General features: G+C 45.7%; 1 protein-coding gene across 2 annotated transcripts in view; it reads left to right on the plus strand.

Moving 5' to 3' along the window:
• The window catches only part of WIPF3 (WAS/WASL interacting protein family member 3), an 86,285-nt gene that overhangs the window by 52,885 nt on the left and 7,203 nt on the right, over positions 1 to 26,197 (plus strand). For both annotated transcript variants that reach the window (XM_083188959.1, XM_083188958.1), the window contains exons 3-5: positions 18,078 to 18,207; positions 19,824 to 19,940; positions 23,122 to 23,844. In XM_083188959.1, the coding sequence (XP_083045085.1) occupies positions 18,078 to 18,207; positions 19,824 to 19,940; positions 23,122 to 23,844 (970 nt within the window). The remainder of the gene's footprint in view (positions 1 to 18,077; positions 18,208 to 19,823; positions 19,941 to 23,121; positions 23,845 to 26,197) is intronic.

Genomic DNA, 26,197 nt, shown 5'->3' on the forward strand with positions numbered 1-26,197 from the left:
CCTCCGAGCAATTCCACATACAATGTAGTATATCTGCATCAGGTGCCTTACAGGTGCCTTATTTAAAACAGCAATAATCTTCAGCAGTACCCAGTAGTAGCATTCCTGGACTTCCCTCTTAATGTATGATTACCATCATCTGTGGAAAAGCACCTTTCTTATTAGTTCACCTATTCACACCACAAAGCAAATTACCGGGTTAAAGCTTTTCAACCCGGTAATTTGCCGGAAAACCCGTTTTTTTTTTCAGTGGTGTGAAAGGGTCAACACAGGTCTTAAATCCCGGCACTCCGACCCTGCTCTTGACCAGGGTGGGAGTGCCGGGATTTAAGATCTGTGTTGACCCTTTCACACCACCAAAAAATCTGGGTTTTCCAACAAATTACGGGGTTGAATAGCTTTAACCCGGTAATTTGTGGGTGGTGTGAATGGGGTCCTCCTGCACCTGGCAAAATTATCATCACAGTCTCCTGGTGCATCCTAGTCACATTGAATTCTGAGTGAGATGCAGTTTTGGCAGAGGAGAGATGCATGAGTCTATATTTTGGTTATATTATACTAAATATAAATGTGGTGTCTGTATTTCTGTCAATGAAATGAATTGTTTGGAAACATTATATGCACAACATGCATTTGAAAATGACAGGTGGCACCATTTCCCTGTTCACTTTCCAGTCATCGCAGGCAGTTCTCGCACTGAGCTGTGAGAACAATGACTAGAACACAGGGTGTTTCTTGAATAACATCCCAGTTCCATGTCACCTCTCATGTAGCCGAGGAATGTGACAGGTGGCTCCGCTTGCTGCTTCTCCAGTTGTCTTATACTGGAGATGTGGTAATGGATAGTCTTTCACAGCTTTTCTTTTTCTCCTTGTAGTTTAGGTACAAAAATAATCATTCCCTGTAAATGCTCAGCTGTCCCCCTAGAACTATGGAGAAGTGCTTTAGAACTAAGTCACTTGGCAGCTGGGCCAGTATACTGTTTATCTTTCAGTTTCCTTCCTTTTCTTTATTATTTTGTTAAGGAGCATGGCTTATACGGCCTACACACATGCCGATATTAAGGCATTTTCTAAGCGATTTTGCTTAGTTTGGCAAAGCAAATGCCCTCACATCGGTGTATGTGTGGGGGCTATATCGGCAGCAGTGCGCGTCCCCGCGCGTCTTTATCGCTGGCCAAGATTGATGGACAGTGTCCATCAATCTCGGCATCGGCAGGGTTCTCCCACCGGAGAACACTGGCGCTGTCTGCTCGCTTAGCACACAGAGCTGACAGCTCGCTCTGTGTGTGGGCTGTCAGCTCTGTGTGCTATGCGATAGCGGCGCAGCACAGCCCGACCTAGCATAGCTAGGTAGTCCTGCACACATCGCTATGTGTGTAGGGCCCATTATATTTGCCCTATGTAATCTGTAGTATCCAGGTTTATTCTACATACCACAGAGTCTTCTAGATCAGTGATTCCCAACCTTTTTTCTCTCCCGTACCCCTTGATTAGGCTTTTCATTGATAAGTACCCCCTCCTCTCATTTTGAAATATGGACAGTACTTAGCGGTATGCGGATCCTTATGCATGTCCTTATATTAAGGAGGAGCGGAAGAGTAGTATACAGCAAGGAATCATGCCCTTCCGTGTCTAGACACTGGTTGTGTATTATCTCCAGGATTCCCGCTAACACCGGTAGGATTAATGCTGCTGCTTCCTCCACCTTTGTCCGTGCTGGGCAGATGACTGCTGATGTCTGAGGGCAGCGCGGGAAGCTCCCAGTGGATTGCTGGTCAGACATATGACACAACATGGTTTGTCTCCAAGGCAATGGGTCTTCTTCAGCCATCAAAAGACCTTTTCATCGTCCGCCATTACCAATATTATTTTCAAGTACCCCCAACTGGTCTGCAGAGTACCCCCAGGGGTACTAGTACCCCAGGTTGGGAACCACTGTTCTAGATTGATGATTTTTGGTTGACATCTTATATGATCCCATTGTGTGGCCTTGAACATTCTGCTTTCTTCAGCTACAATTTAAATCTCATTATATGCTTTGGGTTTATGTTTGTATGCTAAAAGCTTCTCCTGCGTAGTCGTAAGCCCCATACACACAACCCACGCAACAGCCGATATAGTTACCCATATTGCCCGCACCCGCAGGTAAACGAATTGTGCATATACGCTGAGAGATGTAAACTGTATCGTTCAGTGATGTCACCGGGACCTGCTGAGCATGCAGGCCATTGGGTATATTGCAAAAATTGGCCTGCATGTTCATTCACCAAAGTTCTTCGGATTGATATCTTTTAAAAAAATCAGGTAGTGGACCTTATTCTGCTCCACATGCAACGCTGCGAAATTTGCAGCATTTTGTGTGGCTATAACACCGGCCACCTGCCCCCCCTCATGGCTGGGAATGGATGTTTAGCATAAACATCCATTCGCAGCCTTGGGTACTAGGGCGAAATCATTAGAAGGTCGACAACCATAGAATCATTTCTCCAGCGCTCGCAGCAGATGTAAGACACCACTATGGCGTCTCTGAACTGCGGGCACCCTGTGCAGAAAGCCGGCGGACAGCTGACATCAGCTGCCCGCACCCGGGTCACGGGCATATTACCATGGGAACGCCAAGTGTTTTCATGGGAATGGCCATGAAACGCTGGGCGTTCCCATGGGCGCGACACCTCGCCGCCGCCCCCCTCCTGCACTGCTAGGTGCGGGATGGCGAACTAGCAGACGCTCAACACCGCTCCCCTGCAGGTACATGCAGGGAGCATGTCAATTAGAATAACCCCCAGTGTATATATGGGGCTTTAAGCTGGGTACACATTACACATGTGTACACATCGGGCGTGGTATAGGGTACCGACAGTCGGGATCCCGACAGTCATTAGCCCAACGTCGGGATCCCGACTGCCCAGACTCAGACAGCATGGTGAGCGCAACAAAGCCCATTGCGGGCTCGCCACGCTGTGGGCACGGTGGCTCGATACGCTCGCCCCCTAGTCTATTCTCCCTCTATGGGGGTCGTGGACCCCCACAAAGGAGAATAGCGGGTGGCCGTCGGGCACCCGTCTGTCGGAGTTTTGACAGTCGGATTCCCGACGTCGGGTAAATGACTGTTGGGATCCCAACTGTCAGGACCACGTCCGGCACCCATGGACATCAAGAGTGGTCGCTAAGAACTCGGGGGAGCTCACATCATTAACCATATAGAGCGGACACACTAGATCAGTGGTAGTCAACTCCAGTCCTCGAGAGCTACCAACAATTCACATTTTTCAGACAACCTAGCTGCAGCACAGGTGCACTCATTACTAACACATATTAAAAGATCCACAGGTGGAGCTAATTACTTCACTTGTGATTCTGTGAGGAGATCTGGAAAACATGCACTGTTGGTAGCTCTCGAGGACTGGAGTTGGCTACCCCAGCACTAGATTATATGCACCAAAATATTATTAAGAATGGTTTTTATTGTACATATAGTTTACATTATCGTATAATGTGTATGCACCTTTACTGAGTGTTTATGTCAGCATTTATAATGTTAACATTATTGGAATGTCAACAATAATGTTTCTCCCGGCGGTGCAATGGCTTCACCTATCTGGTAGTTGTTCTGCTTTATGTATGAATGTATTTTGAGCCCAGCAATCTGATCACTATATCCTGCCACTATCCCTAATCTTAACTTGTCCCACGCAGCCTGACATTCACCCTACTCTTAGGGGGCATTCAATCCGGGATTCTGACTGTCAGCATCCGGGGCAGTTTTCGCTCAGCTCGACTGTAACTCTACAGCCGAGATTCTATGTTCTGGCTGTCGAGTGTGGAAAGTGGCAATCATTTACACTGAAACACCAGGTTGATTTTGCCATGTAAATGATTGCCACTTTAAAAAAGGGGAAAACTCTCCCAAAATCTCTCACTTTCTGCTTCTCACACCTTAGTGTGTATGTCCCATAGCGATGGACCACGCATCGCTATCGCCAGGTTAGATCATTTAAGCCTGCAGTATATATCTAATCCTCTCCAGTGTACACTCACCAGAGAACACTGGCCATGAACGACCGCTCAGCAGACATCGCTGGTGCATCGCTGTGTGCTGAGCGATCTGTGCTTAACACTCAGCACAAAGGCACAGTCACACTGTGTATATGGGGCATAAGTACAGTAAGTACACCTGTGTTGTGTCCATATCAATAAAGAAAATAACTTACAATTGGAGCTGTTAATCCAGAGATTTATAGGGGGTATATTTTCTAAAGTGCCAGAAGAATTTGCCAATGGAAACCAATGAGATTCTAGCTATTATAAGTAGAATCTGATTGGTTGGTTTGTGCAACATTTCCATATTAGGAAATATACCACTAGGCATCTGGCAATGAATAATATTGGCTTTCATGAAAGCATCTTTTTGGGAAAACCAGAGCACCAGGAATTGCTATTTGTAATTTAGTATGGCATTGTACCATTTAACAGGACATTGGTCCTCATTCAGGTCAAGTTGGATGTGCATCCTGATGTGCAAAGTACCAGTGTTAGGTACATTCGTGCACGAATGGGACCTGTGAGGTAGAAAGCAGATCAGCATAAGATTGGCAGTGATTGACAGTCGAATGCCATTTTGGGGATCGGGAAGGGGCGGTAACAGGAATGCGTGCTGCTGCTCTTTAGGGGAGGGAAGAGGCCGGGGATCTCCGTTGGATGGATAATTCCTGGTTTCTGCGATGGACAGCTTCTGCGTTCCCATTGGAGATGCAAGCTGCCCAATGGGGGGGTCAGTTATAGGATGCATGCATTCTAGGACACAGGTGATGGACGCCTTCTGTTACATTACCATACAAGGAGCAGTGACAGCTACTACAACCACACCTGAATTAGCCCCAATGAGTCTAAGCATACAAGGAAATCTAGAACTGAATACCTGAAAAAAAGAAAGAAGATTTTGGCCGTGTGAAAGACCACACCTCACTGTGATGCGGGGTTGAGACTTTGAGAGAAGTGTGCAAAAATAAATTGCCTTAAGCATCAATGAACCTAAACAATGATGTGAAGAACACTGAGCCAGAAATCCTCAAATACAATATAAGAGACCGATAAAGTCATAAATAAAAATGAATACTTTAAGTTATTGATGCCAATGTTGGATTTACCACTTGGTGAAGTTTAGGAAGAGACAACTGGGGTTGTATTTACCAGTGGCGTAACTATAAAATGTGAAATGTGCAACCCTCCCCCTGGAAATTTGGGCAGCACCTTCTCCGCCAGCATACCCCCACCCCAAAAAAATACAGAAGCAAAGCAATAAGTAATAGCAACAAGATGTTGGAACATCCTGTTGGCCGGTTATCCCTGTCGGCCTCCACAGCGCATCAGCCTAGTGCTGGTGTACTCGGTCTCTCCTCCATGCCGGCTTACATGCAGCCCAGAGCTGGCAGCCACCGCATTCAGGGACAGTGCTCTACCTGCTATGGGGTATGAACAACGACCCCTGCAGCTTTATAAATCCTAAGCTTAGGTGCAACTAGCCTTCATACATCGCAGCACCAACAGGGCCGGACTGGCCATCTGGGACTTCTGGCAAATGCAAGAGGGGCCGATGGCCAGGTGGGCCGATTTCTTCTTGTAAGTGGAGGTTCCATCTCCTGATCGGCGCACAGAGACAGGCACTGGACTCGTGGTGGGGGCCGGCGTCTCTCTCTGTGCACCGCTGAGGTCCAAGAGAGAGGGGGGCATCACACGCTGCTATTCCCCTCTCTCCTGCAAGCCGGGAGAGGCAGCGCACGCATGCACGGTGCATGTGTGCATGCGCATGCCTGGCGTGTGCATAGCCATGACAAAGGTCGCGTGCATGCAGAAAATGCCAGAGCCGATTCGGTGGCGCAGTCCGTCGCTGAGCACCAATATAGACAGGGGAGTGTAGTGACCCTGTCACCTAGCACACATTCCTTCATTCATACGTGGGGGGAAAGTTCTATGAGTGCACGTAACAACGCTGATACCACTTCTTCCCTATAACGGGCCCCTGCAACCTATTACACCAGGAAGATTCTCTTCCATCTGGGCTGTTACCTTAGTACAAACCAGCAAACACAGTTTGATTGTCCAAAAGCTAATTTTTCATGTTCTCTCACTGTGCTCCCTTCCTTGAGACAGAAATGTATGCTCTAACCCCCCTCCGCAGTGGCAGCGCTGCAGAGGGAATCGCCAGCAAAAGCATATGGACTTCTTACCGCAGCGCTGTTTATGGGATCCATCACGGATCCCTCCCAGCATGCCCTGCGGCCGGCGCGTCACTCTGAGCATGCGCAGATGGACTCCTGGGTCACAGACCCGGAAGTCCAGTGGCGGCACCGCATCGCAAGGGACAGCTCTTACCGCAAGAGATGTCCCTTGCGTTAATAACGGCATATGTTAGAACATATGCCGTTATTAATAATGCGGTGGCCGGCAAAGGGGGGCGAACAGGGCTGCGGATGTTACAACATCCTGCCCCCTTATCCTTAACATAACTTCATCGCTCTCTGTTCCTTGGTGTAGAATCATAAACCAACTATGAAATTGCAAACATTATGTGAAGAAACCTTGGTCACTACAGAAGCAAGAAGCATTAAAATTGGCAAAAAAGTCACTTAACTTGTATATACACAGGAAATGTATAAAAAGGAATAAAACCATGAACTAATACTGTTCCAACATGATAGTCCTTTAGTTTCAAGTTGATTCCTTCTTAACATCAATTTTTTGAAAAAATATCCCAGATAAACACTTGATAGCAGATCCTATGTTTTTTTCACATAATCAGTTAATTTGTTTGAGCAGTAAAAACAGGTTTTAATTGGATTACAAAAAATAATTTGCAGTAAAGTCCAGTTTTTACCATCCTGAAAAAGCAAGGCTAATTAAATTCCCCCCACAGTGTGGGAATCATATTTATGCAGTATTGATGGCGTTCCCGGGCTGAGGGCGGTCCTCTATTACCGTGAACCTGGGTTTGTACTGGGTTTCCACTAATTACACATGGGTGTTTAAAGTGTTGTAATTAATTTTTGTATTTTTGTCATTGGGGCTTTATCGAGACTTAAATTGTTTCCTGATGGAGGATTATTACATCTGGTCTAAAGAGTGAATCAACTGGAAGCTAAGAAAACTTTTATGTTGGGACAGTATCCGCAAATTGTTTTGTTACCTTTTGTAAACCAACTATGAAAGTTACTCCACAGTTCCAGACATTTGTCATTCTTAAGTAGTATGCCTTTATCATGTTCTCTGTATTCTTAACATGCAACCATTATTAAGTACCCTCAGGGCCGGCGCCACCACTAGGCAAATCTAGGCATTTGCCTAGGGCGCCGGCCACTGGAGGGCGGCATTTTGTGCCGCCCGGTTACCTGTCCTAAGGCGCTGTGTATTTAAATCTGGCGGCGGAGGCAGCGGGGGTCCCTGCAGTCCATTAAAAATCACGAGCGCTATCCGCCGGGCTATGCGGAAGCGCTTCTAGTGTGAAAACTCTGGCAGCACGGCGCACGCTGATCTCAGCCAATCAGCGTGCTGTCAGTGTTTTCACACTAGAAGCGCTTCCGCATAGCCCGGCGGATAGCGCTCGTGATTTCTAATGGACTGCAGGGACCCCCGCTGCCTCTGCCGCCAGATTTAAATACACAGCGCCGCTGGACAGGTACCCCCCCCCCCCCGGCACCGGGGCGCCCCCACCCCGACTCGCCTGGGGCGCTCCGGTGCCTTGCACCGGCCCTGAGTACCCTATATTTTCCCATTGCCTTTGAAGAAAGAAGAAATTCTAAACTACAGATATGAGGTCATATATTTGGTAAATTAAACTCCTCCACATCCTTCAATAAACAATGGTCCTTATTCTGGTTCACTCACAAAGGCAAATTCCATGGATAAAACCATGTGCATTGCAGGTGGGGCAGATGTAACATGTGCAGAGAGAATTAGATTTGGGTGGGGTTTTACTTCAAAGTGAGATCTATATTGCAGTGTAAAAATAAAGCAGTCAGTATTTTCTCTGCACAGATACAAAATAACTCACCCAAATCTAATGAATGAACCAGAATAAGGGCCAGTGTCTACACCTCCATTTCAGAATAGGTCACATATATATATATATATATATATATATATATATATATATATATATATATATATATATATATATATATATATATATAAATGGCAGTTAATTGGCACATGTGAAAGATGCAGAAAAATAAAATAATTAATTGCACTTGGTCCCTCATCCACCTTTCTCCAATAGGCAGGTGCTTATCTGGATTTTAAAGGCAGTAGGACAGGAAGAGAGACTGGATGTAATGGGGCCTACACACGGGGCAATTTATCTAACTAGATCGCTAAATGCCCCTACATCGCTCTGTGGGTAGCGATAGCAATTTGCAGCTGGTTAAATCTAGTTAATGGCCGGGGTCAGGGCCACTGTTCTCACCATAGAACACTGGCCTTACGTGTGCTGAGTGGTCTTCCTGCGCGATCTATGTGTAGGCCCCTTAAGTGGACAGTGATCCTTCACTTGCTGGATCCTCTTTTCAACCTCTGTTATCCTGCGGCTTCTCATCTTTGTTTATCTACGATCCACTAATAAATATATTGAGGCAGACAATGGGTGTATTTGGCGTGTTTCTACTCTTTTGTTTTTGTTCCATCATATTTCATGATAAAAACAAAAGTTGTGTGTTTAGGACACTGAGGACAAGCGCTTCTGGCACATTGTACTGTGTTCTGCTTATCTCTCCGGGAACAGCAGGGGAACAGGAAGAAAGACGTTCTTGCGGCACAAATGTTGTAACCTACTACAGAGCTGTAAGCTCAGGGGAGGGAGCGGCAGGGAAGTCCGAAGTGTAAAAAGGTCAAATTCAATCAGTTTTTCCAGCTCCTTTTCAGCATAATAGCGTAATATTACTTGTTCATTTTATCAGGGCAAGATAGTTTTCAAAGGTTAAACCCTGTTAAGTGCTTCTTTTTCCTCCTGAAACTCGTATCACAATACAATAAACAGATGTCAAGGACTCAAGTCCTTTGTAGAGAACACATTATCTAATGCTGAGCAGTGCAGATGGTGTAATGGTTAGCATTCCCAATTCCCACCATGGCGCTTACTGTGCAGAGTTTGTATATTCTCCCCGTTCTTGCGTGGGTTTACTCCGGGCACTCCAGATTCCTCCCACAATCCAAAATATACTAGTTGGCTTATTGGCACCCAACAAATTTAACCCTAGAATGTCTGTGTGTGCGTGTACATGTGGTAGGGAATATAGATTGTAAGCTCCACTGGGGCAGAGACTGATGTGAATGTTCAAATATTCTCTGTATATAAAAATAACAATAATGCTGCCTGGGGAACCTGCCCAGGCAGACTGCACAGTTTAGGTTTGTGGCAGGGTAGGTTTATTATTACAGACATAGGCAGGGTTGCCTACCCTCCCGGAATGGCCAGGAGAGTCCCGGTAATCTGGTCCCCCTACCGGCCCCCCAGAAAGGGGGGCAATCCTCCCACGAATTGCCCCTTGGCTGGAGTGTCCGTGGGTAAAATGATGCGATCGCGTCATTTTAGCCCCCAACCGTGCAATGCCTGAAATACCGGCATTGCAGGGCGCGGCTAAAATGATGCGATTACCATATGCATGCGCCCCCCCCCCAACAGGATAACCCGTCTGTGGCTCCGCCCCCAAGCCGGATCTTTTTCCTCCCAGTGATGGCCCCGCCCCCCTGCTTAACAGAGCTGGCTGCCCTCTGCCCTCTTACCTCCAAGTCTTACCTCCCGGAGAGGGCAGCTCCAAAGTCGTCAAGTATGGACATAGGATAACATTTAGGATACCCCAATTAAGCAGCTGCTCCATTATTTTGATTATGTATCAGTTGATAGAACCATTTTTTATATATATATATATATATATATATATATATATATATATATACCAGCAAACAAATGAGGCGGCACTTGGAGACTTGGTAGCAAAGGTGAAAGCAGTGTATTTCAAGTTACAGCGTGCATCTACGTTTCGGGGAACACACGAAACGTAGATGCACGCTGTAACTTGAAATACACTGCTTTCACCTTTGCTACCAAGTCTCCAAGTGCGGCCTCATTTGTTTGCTGGTATATATCAGGACCGCGGTCCCCAGGAAGGCACGGGAGCACGATACCCCCAAGGGGGGCGGGCAGCGGGAGTGCCGGAGCCCACACGACGCTATCCGAAATGCTCGGGACCACAAGCATTCCGGATAAGGGAATATTCCGGTTTTTGGAATATTTTTTTTTTGCCATACTTACCTGCCCCTGGTGGGTCCCCGATGGTCCCTCGGCGTCCATGGAGTCCTCCGGCGTCCACGGCAGGCCACCAGCACCGTCTCCAGCGGTCCCAGGAGTGCTTTGTGCAAGTTCCCGGCGCACTCGCGCAAAGCACTCCTGGGACTGCTGGAGACGCCGGAGAGGATGCTGAAGGCCTGCCATGGACGCCGGAGGACTTGGTAAGTATTAAAAGAGGGTTAGGGGGGGGGGGGGGGGGAGAATTTTTTTTTTTATTATTCCAAAAAAAACACGTTTTTTGGAATAATTCGGATACGGGATGCCCGGATACGGGATACCCGACCTATGTGTATATATATATATATATTTATATATATATATATATATATATATATATATATATATTGCCTAATAATGGTGTATTATGTCTGTTACTTCAATTTTCTGTTAAATTATAAAATTTGTATATGAATTTTCTCAAAATAAGTTGAGATTTTATACTAACTGTATTTTTATTTTAAATATTATTAATTAAGAGATTGAGGGGTAGATTTATTAAGCTCAGTGAAGTGATAAAGTATCTGTTTTTTTTATCACTGGCCAATCAGCTCCTACCTGTCATTTTTCAAACCAAGCCTGTAACTTCACAGTTTGGAGCTGATGGCCGGTGATAAAAAACAGACACTTTATCACTTCACTGAGCTTAATAAATCTGCCCCTAATTTGCTAATTGGTATTTGTGAAACAACTTGAAAGAATATTTGAAACAATTGAGCATATATACATACATATTCTATTCTATTGGGCCTAATTCAGAGATGTTGGAAAACCCAATACTTAAATACATGTTTCTTGATCTTTGCATGCGCAGATCAGGGGCTGAGATAAGGGCAGCAGTGCTCCAAATGTCTTTCTCCTGCACGGATCACCAGCTCCCAGTCACTATTACAGGACTTTCATCGGGCTGCTCCCATCCTATGGAATGCTCTTCCACTCACAATAAGACTCTCCACTAGCCTCCAAACTTTCAAGCGTTCCCTCAAATCTCACCTCTAAGCAAGCCTATCATATTTAAGTTCTACACGCATAACCCTCTGAGGCACTTATGTATTATTTAGCTTCCCTTCTGGACTTGTAACTTGGTGGGACTGCTATGCTATTACTGGTGCCTGTCCTCGTGTTTCCCTCCTATATCCCTATAGATTGTAAGCTTGCAGCAGGGCCCTCTAACCTCCATGTCTGTCTGTTGTTACACGGTTTGTTTTATCACGGTCTACTATTGTAAAGCGCAACAGAATCTGCTGCGCTATATAAGACACTGTAAATAAAAGAAATGTCGTAGCATGTCAGCAGAGTGAATTTTAGAGGCTTCCTTAGTAAAGGCCCCCATACGCTATGTGATTTGGGCCTGATTCTGGCTGATCGGGTTGTGAAATCGGGTGAAATCAGCCCAAATCGCATGTCTATGACATCTGATCCAATGCCCGGTCTTGTGTGCATGAGACAGTCAGAGGTCGGGTGGGCTACATGTAAGATAAGTCATACATGCAGCTGTCCGTGACACATCGGTGTGTGCGCTTTTTAGCACTCGCGGTGTATTGCATCCGATACTAGGTGTGTGTCAGTGGTGTTGCAAGTCTGAAAATAATGAAAAGAGTTGGTAGGCCACCAGTGCCGATGTTGGAAGCGTCCTCGGCCTTGTTCATGACCAGGATCTGTCAATGTCAAGTATGAGAACGACTGCCGGTATACTTTTAAGTGTCAGCTGATGCCAATCCTGGGTGATATACTGGCAAACATGCTGTTTTAAACCTATATGTATGTGAGCTTTTTTATTAAAGTGTGATTTACAAATTACGGTACTTATGTAGTATCTGGGCTGCCGATTTTTTGATTGTATGCCTTAAGTTAAGGCATACAATCAGATGCGATGCGATGCGATATCGCATCGCATCGCATCGCATCCGATATCGGATGCGATGACCCGATTTTTCCATAGGAATCAATGTTAAAATGATTCCTATGGAAAAATGGGTCCTTTTCATACCCCTACTATCCAAGTGGGCATGGAGTTGGATATAAACCTGTGGCGAGCGTAGCGAGCCACCGAGCCCGAAGCGTGGCGAGCGAAGCGAGCCCCGCGAGGGGACGGTATTCGTCCCCTCGCGGGGCTCGCTTCGCTCGCCACGCTTCGGGCTCGGTGGCTCGCTACGCTCGCCACAGGTTTATATCCAACTCCATGCCCACTTGGATAGTAGGGGTATGAAAAGGACCCATTTTTCCCATTGAATTCCATGTTAAAATGGACTCAGTCCATTTTAACATTGATTCCTATGGAAAAATCGGGTCATCGCATCGCATCGCATCGAATCGCATGGTCGCATGCGATGCGATCTCCCGATCCGACCCGATTTTGAAATCGGCAGCCCAGATACTACATAAGTACCCAAATTACTTATTGTGCACCTCTCCCGTTCCTTAGCATATATAGAGAGAGAGAGAGAGAGAACGAGAGAACGAGAAAGAGAGAGAGAGATACAGGTCTAAAGGTCCATACACAAAGCGATTTTGCCCAGCGTGTATGGACATTGATGATTGTTTACATCGCTGGGGGGGGGAAGCCGCTCAGTGCATACACTTTCCCCCTGCCCGCCACCGACAGCAGGGGGCGGACAGCTTTGCATAGCGCAGCGCTATGCAAAGCCGTCCTCAAAGCCGCTCATCTGCTGGTATTACAGCGGATGAACGGCTTTCCGGCGATGATGCGGGAGCGTGCGGCAGCGTTCACCGCTCATCGCAGGGCCATACACACACCTGCTGTTTTGCACGACTTTCAGTTCAAAGTCGCCCAGTGTGTAAGGGCCTTAACAAAGATAAAAATGAAATATAAATCTGTGTCCCAACAGTACCTAAGGGGGATTCAGCAAACCTGTCAAAAAATGTACCTATGACTTTGCTGTAACCATTGCACATAGATCGTTCTACTTCTCACTCCTATTTCAGTTATTCGAAAAATGATCCTTAATGAAGAACCATGTTGTATTAGTCTGTAACTATAACAGAGCATCATCTTTCTATGTGCAGCAGCAGGGCACAAGAGGTATACTGTATCTGTGTATACTGCACATATAACAAGATTTTGTGACTGAGCGATTTGATAGTAGTGGAAATGCATTATTTATTTCTAGATCTGTTTCCTCACACAGAACTTGAGCTGTAGAGCTCCATCCATCCTCCCACACTACTCAGTGACATTCCTTGTCATGCCCCCACTTGGGCTGTCAGCTGAAATGTGCTTGCTGTCTCTACATAGAGGAAAACTGAAAGCACATACATGCAAGCATGCAATGCCCACAAGTCCATCCAGAAACAGAAACATACTAATTGTTCAGTGTCAATTATTCTCACCAGAATACACTTGTACAGTATGCTTTAAATTCATATATATCTAACAGTGAGAAAAATGAGTGGGTTTAAACCTTTTGCTGCTGTTATTGGAGAAACACTATTATCTACAGCAGGAGTAGGCAGCCCACGGGTTTTGGGAAACTAAATAAAGACAAGCTGTAGCTGGCAGGGAATGCTGGGTAGTGTAGCTTTAGACATTAGGGGCAGCATAGATGGTTAGAATTACTGCCTCACAGCACTGAGATCGTGGGTTCCATTGCCACCATGACCCTTTGTGGAGTTTGTATATTCTCCCTGTACTTGCGTGGGTTTATGTCAGGTACTCCGGTTTCCTCCCACAATCCAAAAATATACAGGTAGGTTAATTTGCTCCCAACAAAATGAACCCTAGAATGTCTGTGTGTGCGTGTACATGTGGTAGGGAATATAGATTGCAAGCTCCACTGGGGCAGGGCTTGGCGTGAATGTATAAATATTCTCTGTAAAGCGCTGCGGAATATGTGTGCGCTATATAAGAAACTGCTAATAAATAAACAATAAATTAGCTGGAGAGCCACAGGTTGCCACTACTGCATACAATAGGCCAATTGCAGAATTCCATTAGCTAAGATTTTAACAATTTGTGTGTGTTCATGGACTGGCCATCAATGTTATAGCACAGAAAAGTGGATCTTTAATCTAAAGGCCCCCATACATTAGGCTGACTTGTCGGATGGCCCTTTTTTCCCCTGAGCTCACTAAGATTTGGCCATTTTTTTCACATTTGATAAATCGCATGTGATTTATCACATGTAAGCTCGGGGAGCTGCAGGCCGCTAAGTCTTTTGAATAGGATTTTTTCATTCTCCCCCTGCCACACCTTGGCCTGCTGCACCCCGCACTGTATCGGATGTGCAGGAGACTGTGGAAAGTGGTTCACTTAGCTGATAACACCAGCCGATGGCTGGCGATGATGCAGTAGCTCACATAAGCACTAACTCCACTGTCCATACAAACTAGGGGAATTTGAGCTGAATGTAGCTCAAAACATTAAAAGTGAGCTACTTTCATCTAAAAATCGCCCAGTGTGTATAGAATTGTCTTGCTCCAAAGTCTTCTGAGTGCTCCTGCTCTTGGTTCAGTATGTAGCTTCTTGGTGTGGATGCCACCGGAGTAGTATTTTATTAAATGATTAAAGTATAACTGGGAACCATAAATGCATTGTAAGTAAAATATAAGTGTTGTACAGATGAAGAAGCATTCACAAAGGGGTATGGCCAGGGCTATTTTTGTGCAGGCTCCAGCAGGAACTGTGGCCCTTATTCTAGCTCACTCTTTCTGACAAAATATTTCTTAGATGGACAAAACCATGAGCACTGCAGGTGAAGCAGGTGTTACTTGTGCAGAGATAATTAGATTTGGGTGGGGTTTTACATCTGCCTCACCTGCAGTGCACATGGTTTTGTCCATCTAAGAAATATTTTGTCAGAAAGAGTGAGCTAGAATAAGGGCCACAGTTCCTGCTAGAGCCTGCACAAAAATAGCCCTGGGTATGGCTAAAAAAACAGTTCTAGCCATACTTGCCTACCCTCCCGGAATGGCCGGGAGGGTCCCGCAAATCGGGTCCCCCTCCCGGTCCCCCGGGAAGGGGGGCAAGTCTCCCGCATTTCCCTACAGCACCGGCTCCCCCTCTCCCCACGGTCTAAAAACAATGACTTTCGCGGGTCCGCAGGGAGGGGGCGGGGCTAAATGACGCAATTCGTGGCATTTCGCGGCAATTTTTGCCCCTCCCCCCACCCACGGACCCGCAAATTGAGGCTTCAGCCCGTCATGGCTTGATGACATCACCCGTGCCCCGCCCCCAAAACGAAGCCTCTACCCGCCCCCTTTCACTCCTCTCCGGGCTTCTCCTGGAAAGGAGTATGCCAAAGTCGGCAAGTATGGTTCTAGCCCAATGAACAGACTGAATTAGTGAAACAAAAGAAAGTTGGGAGGTGCATTGTCATGTTGCTGTTCCTTCACTGTATGCAGCTATCTCTCAGATCCACGTTCCCTACCTCTTATCTGACCAAAATCGGCTCCCATGCTCGGCTGAAAGCTGCTTTACTTGAAAAACCAGCTGCAGCGAGCAGAGGTTATAGCGAAGCTAAGCAAATATCCTTGAAATCACGGGAACTCTAAGCACAGTCGCTGTGGCGCCCGCACATGGGGGGAGTGGGATGGAGATGGGCGAACGTCCTGCATTTCCTGGGCGTACCCATAAAAACGCTGGGTGTGCCCAGAAAAGCGCTGGGCATCCCCATGCGAACGCAGTCGGGCACCTGGCTGCGGGGGCAGACGGCTAATCTCACAGGACGTCAGCCGCCTGCTCAGTTCTCGGACCCGGATGCCACAAGTCTTATGGTGTGTACACACGGTGAGATCCCCTTGCTATTCGATTTAACATTCGAGTGCTATACAATCTTTGCTATCTCTGTACTTTTACATACAATTCATACAATCTGCACTATATATTCATTGCTGCCCTGTCTATCTGGGTTTTGATTTGTGCTGTCATGGGAGCGCGCATCGGGATCGCAAGGTAAAAAACCTGTGCGATCTGCATGCGATTTTGACTATATAGTCAAGATCTCATGCTGGATTGTACCGTGTGTACACACCATAAGTCAGCCCAGACTTACTTAGATTTTTGAGCAAGAAAAAAATCATTTGATTTTCGGCGACCATGGAATGATTTCGGCCCCCACGCTACCCTGCGAAAGGATGTTTATGCAAAACATCCATTTGCAGTTCTGCAGCGATATGAGGACCATGGCAAGGGGGCGGCATCCGCACGCCCGGTGGGTGGTGTTAGAAGGCTCGCTAAGCTGCAAATCTTTTATAAGATGTCATTACAAAGAGTTCTGAATTCATAAATGTGGTATAAATAGGATTTGTGTCCAAAGTCATGTTCATGCAGTGTTCTATAATTGTGTGTATATGTATATATACATACATCAGCGGCGGCTCGTACCTTATTGGGGGAGGGGGCTGCCTCTGGCCGCAGCGGGGGTGACACGATTCAGGCACCCCCTACCCCTGTCACCGCCGCCGCTGCTGCCTCCTCTCCTGTCCCGGCGCCTTTGCTGTGATGAGTGACACGTGTACCGCACATGCAGCCAACTTCTATGGGCTGCTTGGGTAACAGCCCATTGAAGCAATCTTGGTCCCGGTGCCTGTACAATGTAAGTTACAGGCACCGGGACCAGCGCGTGCACAGTATATAGGTACTGCACGTGCGCATCTGCCGTTTTTGCACGGCAGCCCGCACAAAGGCGTCCCGGAGGGAGGGAACACCTCCCAATGGGACTGCCTTGGTGACTGGCAGGTCGGACTTCCAATAGGAAGTCACTGCCAGTCACAGTGAAGCCAGTGCAGTCTCACAGACTGCATCTGGCTTCACTACAGTGGCGGATGTTACCTGGGGGGCTGCAGCCCTGCAATATATATATTTGAACTCATTGTGTGCTACATTAGCCTTCCAGCAACCCGGTAATTATTTTGCATCGATGCTAAATTAGATTGTTCCCCCTAAAATGGGTACAGTTTTATGCTGTTGTAATGTCTGTTGCCAATCCACACATTGCAACACAGGAGAGATGGAAATATGAATTCCTATACTAACCCTATGCTATTATCTATGCAAACTGCAAATACTCATATAGCACTGCACTCTAGTGGATAAATGTAGTAATGATTCTGTAAAATTCAACTTTTTTTTTTAACTACTAATACCATTTAAAAGATTCTTACATAAACTCAGATCATGCATTATTTTTATTGTAATTAGAATTCCATATATTTAATTCTGTTTATTTTAACTATTAAGGTGCACCATAGTTTTTGTACTAGCATGCAATGTGCTACAGCAGAGTGTAGTTATGTACAAGATGTGATGCAATCTAGTAGAAACAGTAGGGGCTGCACAGACTTTATGTGCTGTGCGATGTGAGGTGTGTGGGAGCACACATTGCATAGGCAAAACGCACTGTGTATGGGCACCTTTAGCTTTATAATTGGGAGGGTTGTGGCCTTGAATTCAAATTTCAGTGTAAAAACAATGCTGCCCAGTGGGACTGATTCAGGTCTGATTGCTATCAGTAAAAAGAATGTGCCAAAGTTCAGTACAATGCGCATTCCCAGAACAGTCTGCAGGTGTTTGGGGGTGGAGAGGGCATTGATTTCCCCTGGGAGTCCCAAGGCCAAGGTTTCGGTCTACTGATGGAGATTTCCTGGCCTTAGTGATGTTGCTGCGGTCGCTGGTCTGCAAATACTCACAGTTTCTCAGCCGTCCAATGGTGTCGCAGAGTGATCCAACACTGCTGTATATTCTTGGGTTTTAAAGAATTTTTTTTTTTTTTTTTTTACAGGGCCGTTCAGCACCACCAAAACTGAAGCAGGAGGCTGGAGGGAGATCAGCATTACTGTCAGACATTCAAAAAGGGGCACGTTTAAAAAAAGTAGCAGAGGTCAATGACCGGAGTGCTCCCATTATCGACAGTGAGTTTTGATTGCTGAGAAGAATCATGGATTGAAATGTGTGTTGTAAAATTGGAATGTGTGTCTCTAATGCATGCTGCTCTCAGTCACCGCAGTGTCAGATGCACTCTACCCTTTATCTGGCCTTCATCAACTTAAATGCTTTGCTGAAAGCTCTTTTGCTGGAATATCTGGATTTCACTGCTGCAAGGAGTTTGTAACAGAGCTAAGCACATACGCTGGAAATGATGAGAACATAATTCTTTTGTTGATCTGTATCATATTGATAGGGCTTATTAGATGGGGAGATGTCAGCCAAGGTCAATAATACCATGTTCTCATTTCGGCCCCTACAAAATCCAAGGTTTTTTCCCCCAGGTTTTTGGGGGGCACAGATCATCTCAGCTCAGAGACCCCGTTCATACTGCACCTTAGACCTGGGAAATTCCTGTGTCTGCCCCATTCACACTGCTTCCCTGGTCTGTCCTGCCAACAAGTGTGAGGAATCTAAGAGCAGCTTTTATTGACTCATCCCCCAGTGGAGATCATGCATCTTGGAGTACTACTAAAAAAGTGCTTTAAGTTTATTCACAACCTGTTGGGTTTTATGAATGCCACGGGCAGACAGTATGTTTGATCTGTTGTAGTACACTGTGGAATCCTTGACCGCGCCAGTCACTTGCTTCTTTTATTTGCTCCTCCACTCTCACAGCCAGCAGCTCCAGCACCTTCTCATCCATCCAGTGCACCATGTCTCATCTCCTCTCTGCAGCATTAAATGGACGTCACTTGTCACCTGATCTTATTCCCCAATCAGCTTGCTTTTTTACATCCTGTGTAAAAAACCTGGGTCGTGCCTGTTCACACTGGTGGACACCCAGGAAATTCCCAGGAATAACACTGCAAAAAACCTGTGTGTAATTCACGGTACATTACACCCAGGAATTTCACTCGCACCCATTCACACTGAGACAGGACATGGGAAACGACTGCTTGCCCTGGCAAAAATCCAGGTTTCTGCGGCAGTGAGAACGGAGTTTAACACAAATAATCATCAGAATTCTTAGTGTCCTCCAAGTGGCCATTTTGTACCAAAAACCGGTGGTTAACTTGGTTGGTTTTGCAAAACAAAAACAACTGTAGTATCTCCCAGATATCAGACATTCCAGGCTTTATTGAGCAAATAGCATGGGACATTTAGCAGCGTATTTCGAGTTAAGCATTGCAGGCAAACTGCACATTCCCTGCAGCTAGCAGTGATGTACATTCACCGCGTATGGATTTACACTGAAAGTGTGGACGTATGTCTGACTGCATGAAATGGGATTGTCCGAGTGGCATATATCCGGTTCCCTCGCAGAAATGGTAACAGGTTTGTGTTGTGGGAGTGAAAGCAACGGAAACTGACCCGTCCATCTCTTGATCTGCAGACACTGGGCCTGATTCAGCAGTGGATATAAATGACACACATTACAAAATAATCGCTCAACAGCACACATCTGCACTGCATCCACCTATGAATCAGGCCCATTGTATCATGTCTTTATTGCTCAGATTAATCATGCAAATGGCTAGACCCTTATTAGCATATGGCTATTGATATTTATTAGTATTTTTGACTGTGGCTTTATGTGCAGATGCCAAGAAAAATGGTGGCACAGGAAATGGTAGGACTGCAGTGGCTCCCCCTACTGGTGGTCTTTTTGCTGGAGGATTCCCGTTGCTTAAACCATCAGGTCAGAGAGATGCAGCAGGTAAGAACAGTCCATTATGTGGTTTCTACTGCATGTCTCCTATATAGTATTGCCTCCAACACTGCAGACACACTGGTGCTTTATATACAGTAGTTTACATCCCAGGGGTAATTCATGTGCAGGACATTCTGGCATGCTTAGGACGCAGGCTGGCATCAAAGTGTCAGTGATTGGCAGTCTGATGCTGTTTCAGGGGTGGAGAGGAGGCGGCGACATGTTCTGACAGTAGGGAAAAGGTCAGAGATCTCCTTCATGGGACTGAGATTTTATGGCCTCTGTGACAGCCGGTTGTGCGGCATCATTGGTTGCGGGAGAGAGAGCCGATGTTGCTTCTTAGGACACAGCTCGAGTCACTACTGCAGCAGGAGGCATCTGTCTGTAATAGATGTCTCCTGCTGCATTGCACAGTGCTATCCGGCCGCACCTGAATGACCCCCCCCCCCCCTCATTAATTTCACATTTTATTTAAGATCTGCTTAGAAGTAAAATCTACACAATAAATTATTACTATGTTATTCTAAGTGAAGACTAGAGCCAAAATTATTTGTCTCCCCCCCCTCATTGGCAGTTGAGATGGTAATATGTCTTAGTACTAATGATTCCTGCTTCGCCTCTGTAAAGAGACGAAGCGGGAAGAACCATACTGGAACGATATGTGCCAGTATTATACATCTTCCCCATGTTTTATGGCAAAACCAACCTGGTTTCATCCAAAAAAGTCACAATCTTCGGACATGTTCACATAAATGCTGTACTGATGCATACTCTTCAACTTTGACAGGAGGCGGAGCTGTATGTTCCGTGTAGTCTAGTGACGTGGTGGCATAAAGTCATCACATGTTAAACATTCACCAGTTTAAATAACAACGGTTCGTTAGTGCACACGTGAGCACTCATTTATAGACGTTGGCAGCCATCGATTTTGAATGAAAAATGCATTTCTATTGGTGGTTGCCAAGCATTGGTTTCTAGTGGTCATCCTTGCGCTAATGTTCCATGTTGGCTGTGCTTTATCAAACACAATATAAAATAGGGTATTTCTACTAGCCTAGAAAGCCATTAACAAATCTGCACCAACTTTTAGTTGTGCACTTATTTCATATTTCTCATCATGTATCTTTTGCTTGTATTACCATATACACAGACAATATTTAATGATTTCTATCAGTCACTGCTACATTGGAGCTTACAGTCTCATTTCTCTGCCCCACAAGCACATAAACACGTGTCTTATTTTGTCAGAAGTCCATTAACCATCCAATATGTTTTTTACTGTGCAAGAAAACTTGAGCAAAGAGTGCAAACCCACAGAAACATGGGGAGAATGTACAAGCTGCACACTTGTAGCAGCCTGGGTGGATTTCAACCCTTAGCTCCAGTGCTGTGAGAGAGCAGCACTAACCAATGTACAACTACGCTGCCCGCTTGTCTCAAAATACCTCCTAACTCTACACTTCCTCTCTGCTCTAGTGCTGCCCCTCTTATGCTCACTGTTTCTTAGGTCCATCGTTTTATTGTACTGCAGAACTATACCTTACAAATCTTCAAGAGGTACCTGAAAACACATTTCTATTGGCAAGCTTAGCAACTATCCAAGCCCACCCCACCTCTTACACAGCCTAAGCTATTCTAGCCCTAAGCGATTACTAACTCTCCATCCAGTTCATGTAAAACTTACCTTTATATGTATATATCAACCAATGGGTGTGGATTAGTTAGTCACCAGCAAGTTGTTAGACAGTCATTAGGTCGACACCATTAGGTCGACATGCATTTAGGCCTAAATGGGTAAACAGTCAAGAGTGGTCCTATATAAGACACCACCATCCTTTGATTTACAAAGACAATGGGGGTTATCCTGGTTCCTATGCAGCAGGGCTGTGTTCACTCGGGGGCCGATGGTTTTGTTCTGTGCATGCTCATTTCTGCACATGTGCATACGTAGGGTGCGTGCACCCACAGCGAACAGACTGAACACCCAGGACAGAAGCCGTAGGGCGGTGGGTGGCCCCATTAGCATATGGGAATACTCAGCATTTCATGGGCGTTCCCATGAGAACGCCCTATGATGCCATGACACCGGTGAGGGGGCGGGCAGCTGACATCACCAGATGTCAGCTGCCCGCCCATTTAATTCCCAGCGTGCATGCATATGTAAGTGACTTGAGAGTCACTTTTATATGCGTGCACCTTCCACATCTTTCGATGGTCGGTGACCATCAAAAGATGTGGGAGTTTCCCCCTGCCCTGGGTATGGATGATTCGCAAGGTGGAGTTTGGTGGACTCACAAGGCTGCAAATTCGCAGCCTTGCAAATCAAGCAATATCTGTGCTCTGCGCATCTGCTTGCAGGTCAGTTCACTTTTTCAGTATCCTGCAGATTACAAATTCCGTTGTAATCAGAAGATTAAGCACTAGTTAAAAGCTCTACAATACCCTGATGCACTCATGCCCCATGGACAAAAGTATATTATCTGCACTAACATCATGGTGGAGCAGCTATAGTGATGTGGTGTACCTAAATAGTCCACATCTTTCCTGTCCAATCCTGGAGGTGATATTGTGCGTGTGTCCCAATGGATTACAGCTGGCAGTAATAGTGTGGATTTTGATGCAGAATAAATTACATTTAATGAACATTTGTGGGAGGTATTAAAAAGTGTAGTGGAAAACTCATACCTGTCGTTTCAGGAGTGTATCACAACCATGAACTGCATCCTTGTATGTAGCGGTACTGGCCCTGATGTTTTAGTACTGAGAGATCTTCTGAGCAACTGTAGGGTTTCTCAAAACTTTAATGATGCTACTGAGTAAGGCATCTTTGTATGCAAGTGGCGGATTTCAGATGCCAGCGATGGATGTGTCTACAAAACCCAGCGACTGCGATGTTAGAGTCTACTTACTTACATTACATTGTTAATATTCAGTCTTGTTTCTTTAAGATGTTTGTTTCCACTTGTAAAGTCTGCAGAATAATCTGGCGCAAATTGAGTAAATGATAATAAAATTGATAGCTTCAGGGATATTTTAAAAGTCAATAATGTGTTATGTGGTAATATGTTGAAAAGTTATCTAATATATATATAACCATTATTCTGTCCTGATGTCCATTTGCATGTTGCATTTGATCCTAGCAGATGGTGGCCTAGTAAGATTTTGACTCTGTATATTGTAATTACAGGAAACAGAAATGCGCCACAACTTCCAGGAATGAAAACAAGTGTTCCTAAACAACCGGAAGAAGTACCCAATAAACCTGATTTACCAAAGCCACCAAATTCTTCTCCTACACCAACAGTGGCATTTAGAGCTCCACCACCGCGACCTACTATCCTTGCTCCCTCACTTGCACCTCCCCCAACGCCATCCCCCAGCAACAAACCTCAGCTTGTGATGCCAACTTCCCCCAGTCCTTTTAAAGAAAAACCCACAAAAACTGTAATAGCTTCAAGTACAGCACCACCACCGCCTCCACCACCATTAAATTCTCAAGACAAGTCAAGACACCAACGACCTCCATCTCTTAGTTTCCCCCCTCCACCACCACCACCACTTCCTCTTCATCCACCACCTCTACCACCAACTGGTTATGCAGGTAGGAGAAGCCCTTCCCCTACGCCCCATGATTTCAGAGATTATTCAGTACCTCCCCCACCTCCTGCACATGATAGGTTGCAAGAAGACTATTACCCTCCACCACCTGATATCAGTGAGCTTCCTCCACCTCCACCTCCTGCTCCAGTCTCAATGTCAATGTCTGCCAGGAGAAGATTATCTGAACCAGTTCCACCACCACCATTCCTTACCACTGACAACAATAATCCTCCAGCTCGACCACTAAAGGGTCCTTCTGGGAAACCTAGTGCCCCTACATCTGGACATGGAAGGCCTTACAAAACTGCAGGTAACAGAACATTGTGATTGTACGAGTAACTAGAAATATAGCAAGTCCATCAAGCAAGTAGCTGAAAAGCAAATATATCTGGTTATATTTTGTGTTTTTTTTGAAAATGCATAGGTCTGATCATTGTTGTGTTCATTTTGGAATGTATTGCACAAATTCACTAGTAATTTATCACACTTAAGGCCCCCTTACACTAGGGTGAAATACATGCAATTTGGCCAATTTACATGCGATATCAGCAATAAATTGCATGTACAGTGCCCAGATTGCATGTACATGACAGGAGGTGCGATGCAATGTGAGTTCCCATGCACATTGCATCGCACCTCCTTGGTCGTACCTTCCGCAGGTGAAATCTGTCACCGGGTCATCAGGAGCGCAAGCCCATGCCTGTTAGTCATTGCATCAGGACTTGCCTCTTCTCCCTCCTCCGGCGGCAGCAGCAGCAGCTGGGAGGGCACTTCCTCTCTTTCCTCCGTGCTCCCTCCTCCGGCCGCGGCGGTGGTAGCAGCAGCAGCTGCGAAGATGCATCCTCCCCTTCCTCCGTGCTCTCTACTCCAGCGGCAGCAGCTAGGAGGACACCTCCTCCCTTCGTCCATGCTCCCTCCTCCCACCCAGCGGTGCCGCAACAGCAACACCCTTGGACAGGAGAAAATCCGAGGCTGCTGCTTCCACTAGTCACCAATGTTTTTTTATTTTTATTATAATGCCATCAGCCCGCCCCCACAGCCCTGGTGTGGTAGGCCGAGGAGGGGGGGACCCGACTCCCCTAGGGACTCAGCCTGGGCTGACCAGTCAGGGTGATTATGCTTTGGCTGGGGGACCTTATGTAAAAAGTTTCCCCTGGCTGTGGTATGACACCGCTTGCTGTTTGAGCCTGGTGCTGGTTTCTGAAAAACGGGGTACCCCTCCTACTTTTGTCCCCCATATTTTGGGAACCAGTACAGGGCCAAGAGCCTCGTGCTAGTTATAGAAATGAAGACACAAAAACAAAACAAATATATTGGCGCTAAAACTCCAACCGTACTATGTCCTTATTTTAATTATTAGGGTATAGACCATATACACTACTGTTTGTTTAGTCCCAAATCCATAGGGATAATCCACACAGTAGGTTCCTGCAGCGTATTTGTAGGAAATGCCAATTTCCCAATAGTAAAGATACAGAAAGAAACAACATATAACGCGCTGGAAACAATATATATGAAAATAATACAAATATTTAATACTTAGAAAAATTATTATTTAAATGTACATATATTATATTGCACTGGCCAGTGATAAAAAACAATTTCATAAAAACACCGCAGTAAAAAGCATGAGAAAAAAATATATATATATAAATAAATATAAATATATATATATATAAAAATAAAAATAAAAATAAAAATGAAAGTCCAAGGGAGAGAACTCCCTGTACCTGCTCTATGTGCACCGGTGCAGTATTATTAGGTGGGGCTCTCTTACAGCAATCTCCTTTTTATAAGTCACTGGGGATCCAGGTTCCAGGTTGGATGGCAGGTAGTGTGGTAACCAAAACCTGGGAGAGCTTGTGCAGGTAACAGGGCTCTGGCACTCCGGAGATGAAAAAAAGGCTCAGTCAGAATTAGCGGTATGACGCGTTTCCCCGCCTCCTTAGGGGTTCGGCGGCTTCTTCAGATAGTGAGCTGGTGTGAAAGTCATATGGATACTCTTATATAAGATGTAATTGCAGCTGTTTGCAATTCCCTCCGGATTACTTCCGGGTATGACGCTACGCCCCCTATTCCTTGTATGTCCAATCCGTTATGGCGCGTGTCAAGCTTGACACGCGCCATAACGGATTGGACATACAAGGAATAGGGGGCGTAGCGTCATACCCGGAAGTAATCCGGAGGGAATTGCAAACAGCTGCAATTACATCTTATATAAGAGTATCCATATGACTTTCACACCAGCTCACTATCTGAAGAAGCCGCCGAACCCCTAAGGAGGCGGGGAAACGCGTCATACCGCTAATTCTGACTGAGCCTTTTTTTCATCTCCGGAGTGCCAGAGCCCTGTTACCTGCACAAGCTCTCCCAGGTTTTGGTTACCACACTACCTGCCATCCAACCTGGAACCTGGATCCCCAGTGACTTATAAAAAGGAGATTGCTGTAAGAGAGCCCCACCTAATAATACTGCACCGGTGCACATAGAGCAGGTACAGGGAGTTCTCTCCCTTGGACTTTCATTTTTATTTTTATTTTTATATATATATATATTTATATTTATTTATATATATATTTTTTTTTCTCATGCTTTTTACTGCGGTGTTTTTATGAAATTGTTTTTTATCACTGGCCAGTGCAATATAATATATGTACATTTAA

This window comes from Crinia signifera, chromosome 5 (genome assembly GCF_055691185.1).
Source record: "Crinia signifera chromosome 5, ASM5569118v1, whole genome shotgun sequence".
Classification (NCBI taxonomy): domain Eukaryota; kingdom Metazoa; phylum Chordata; class Amphibia; order Anura; family Myobatrachidae; genus Crinia; species Crinia signifera.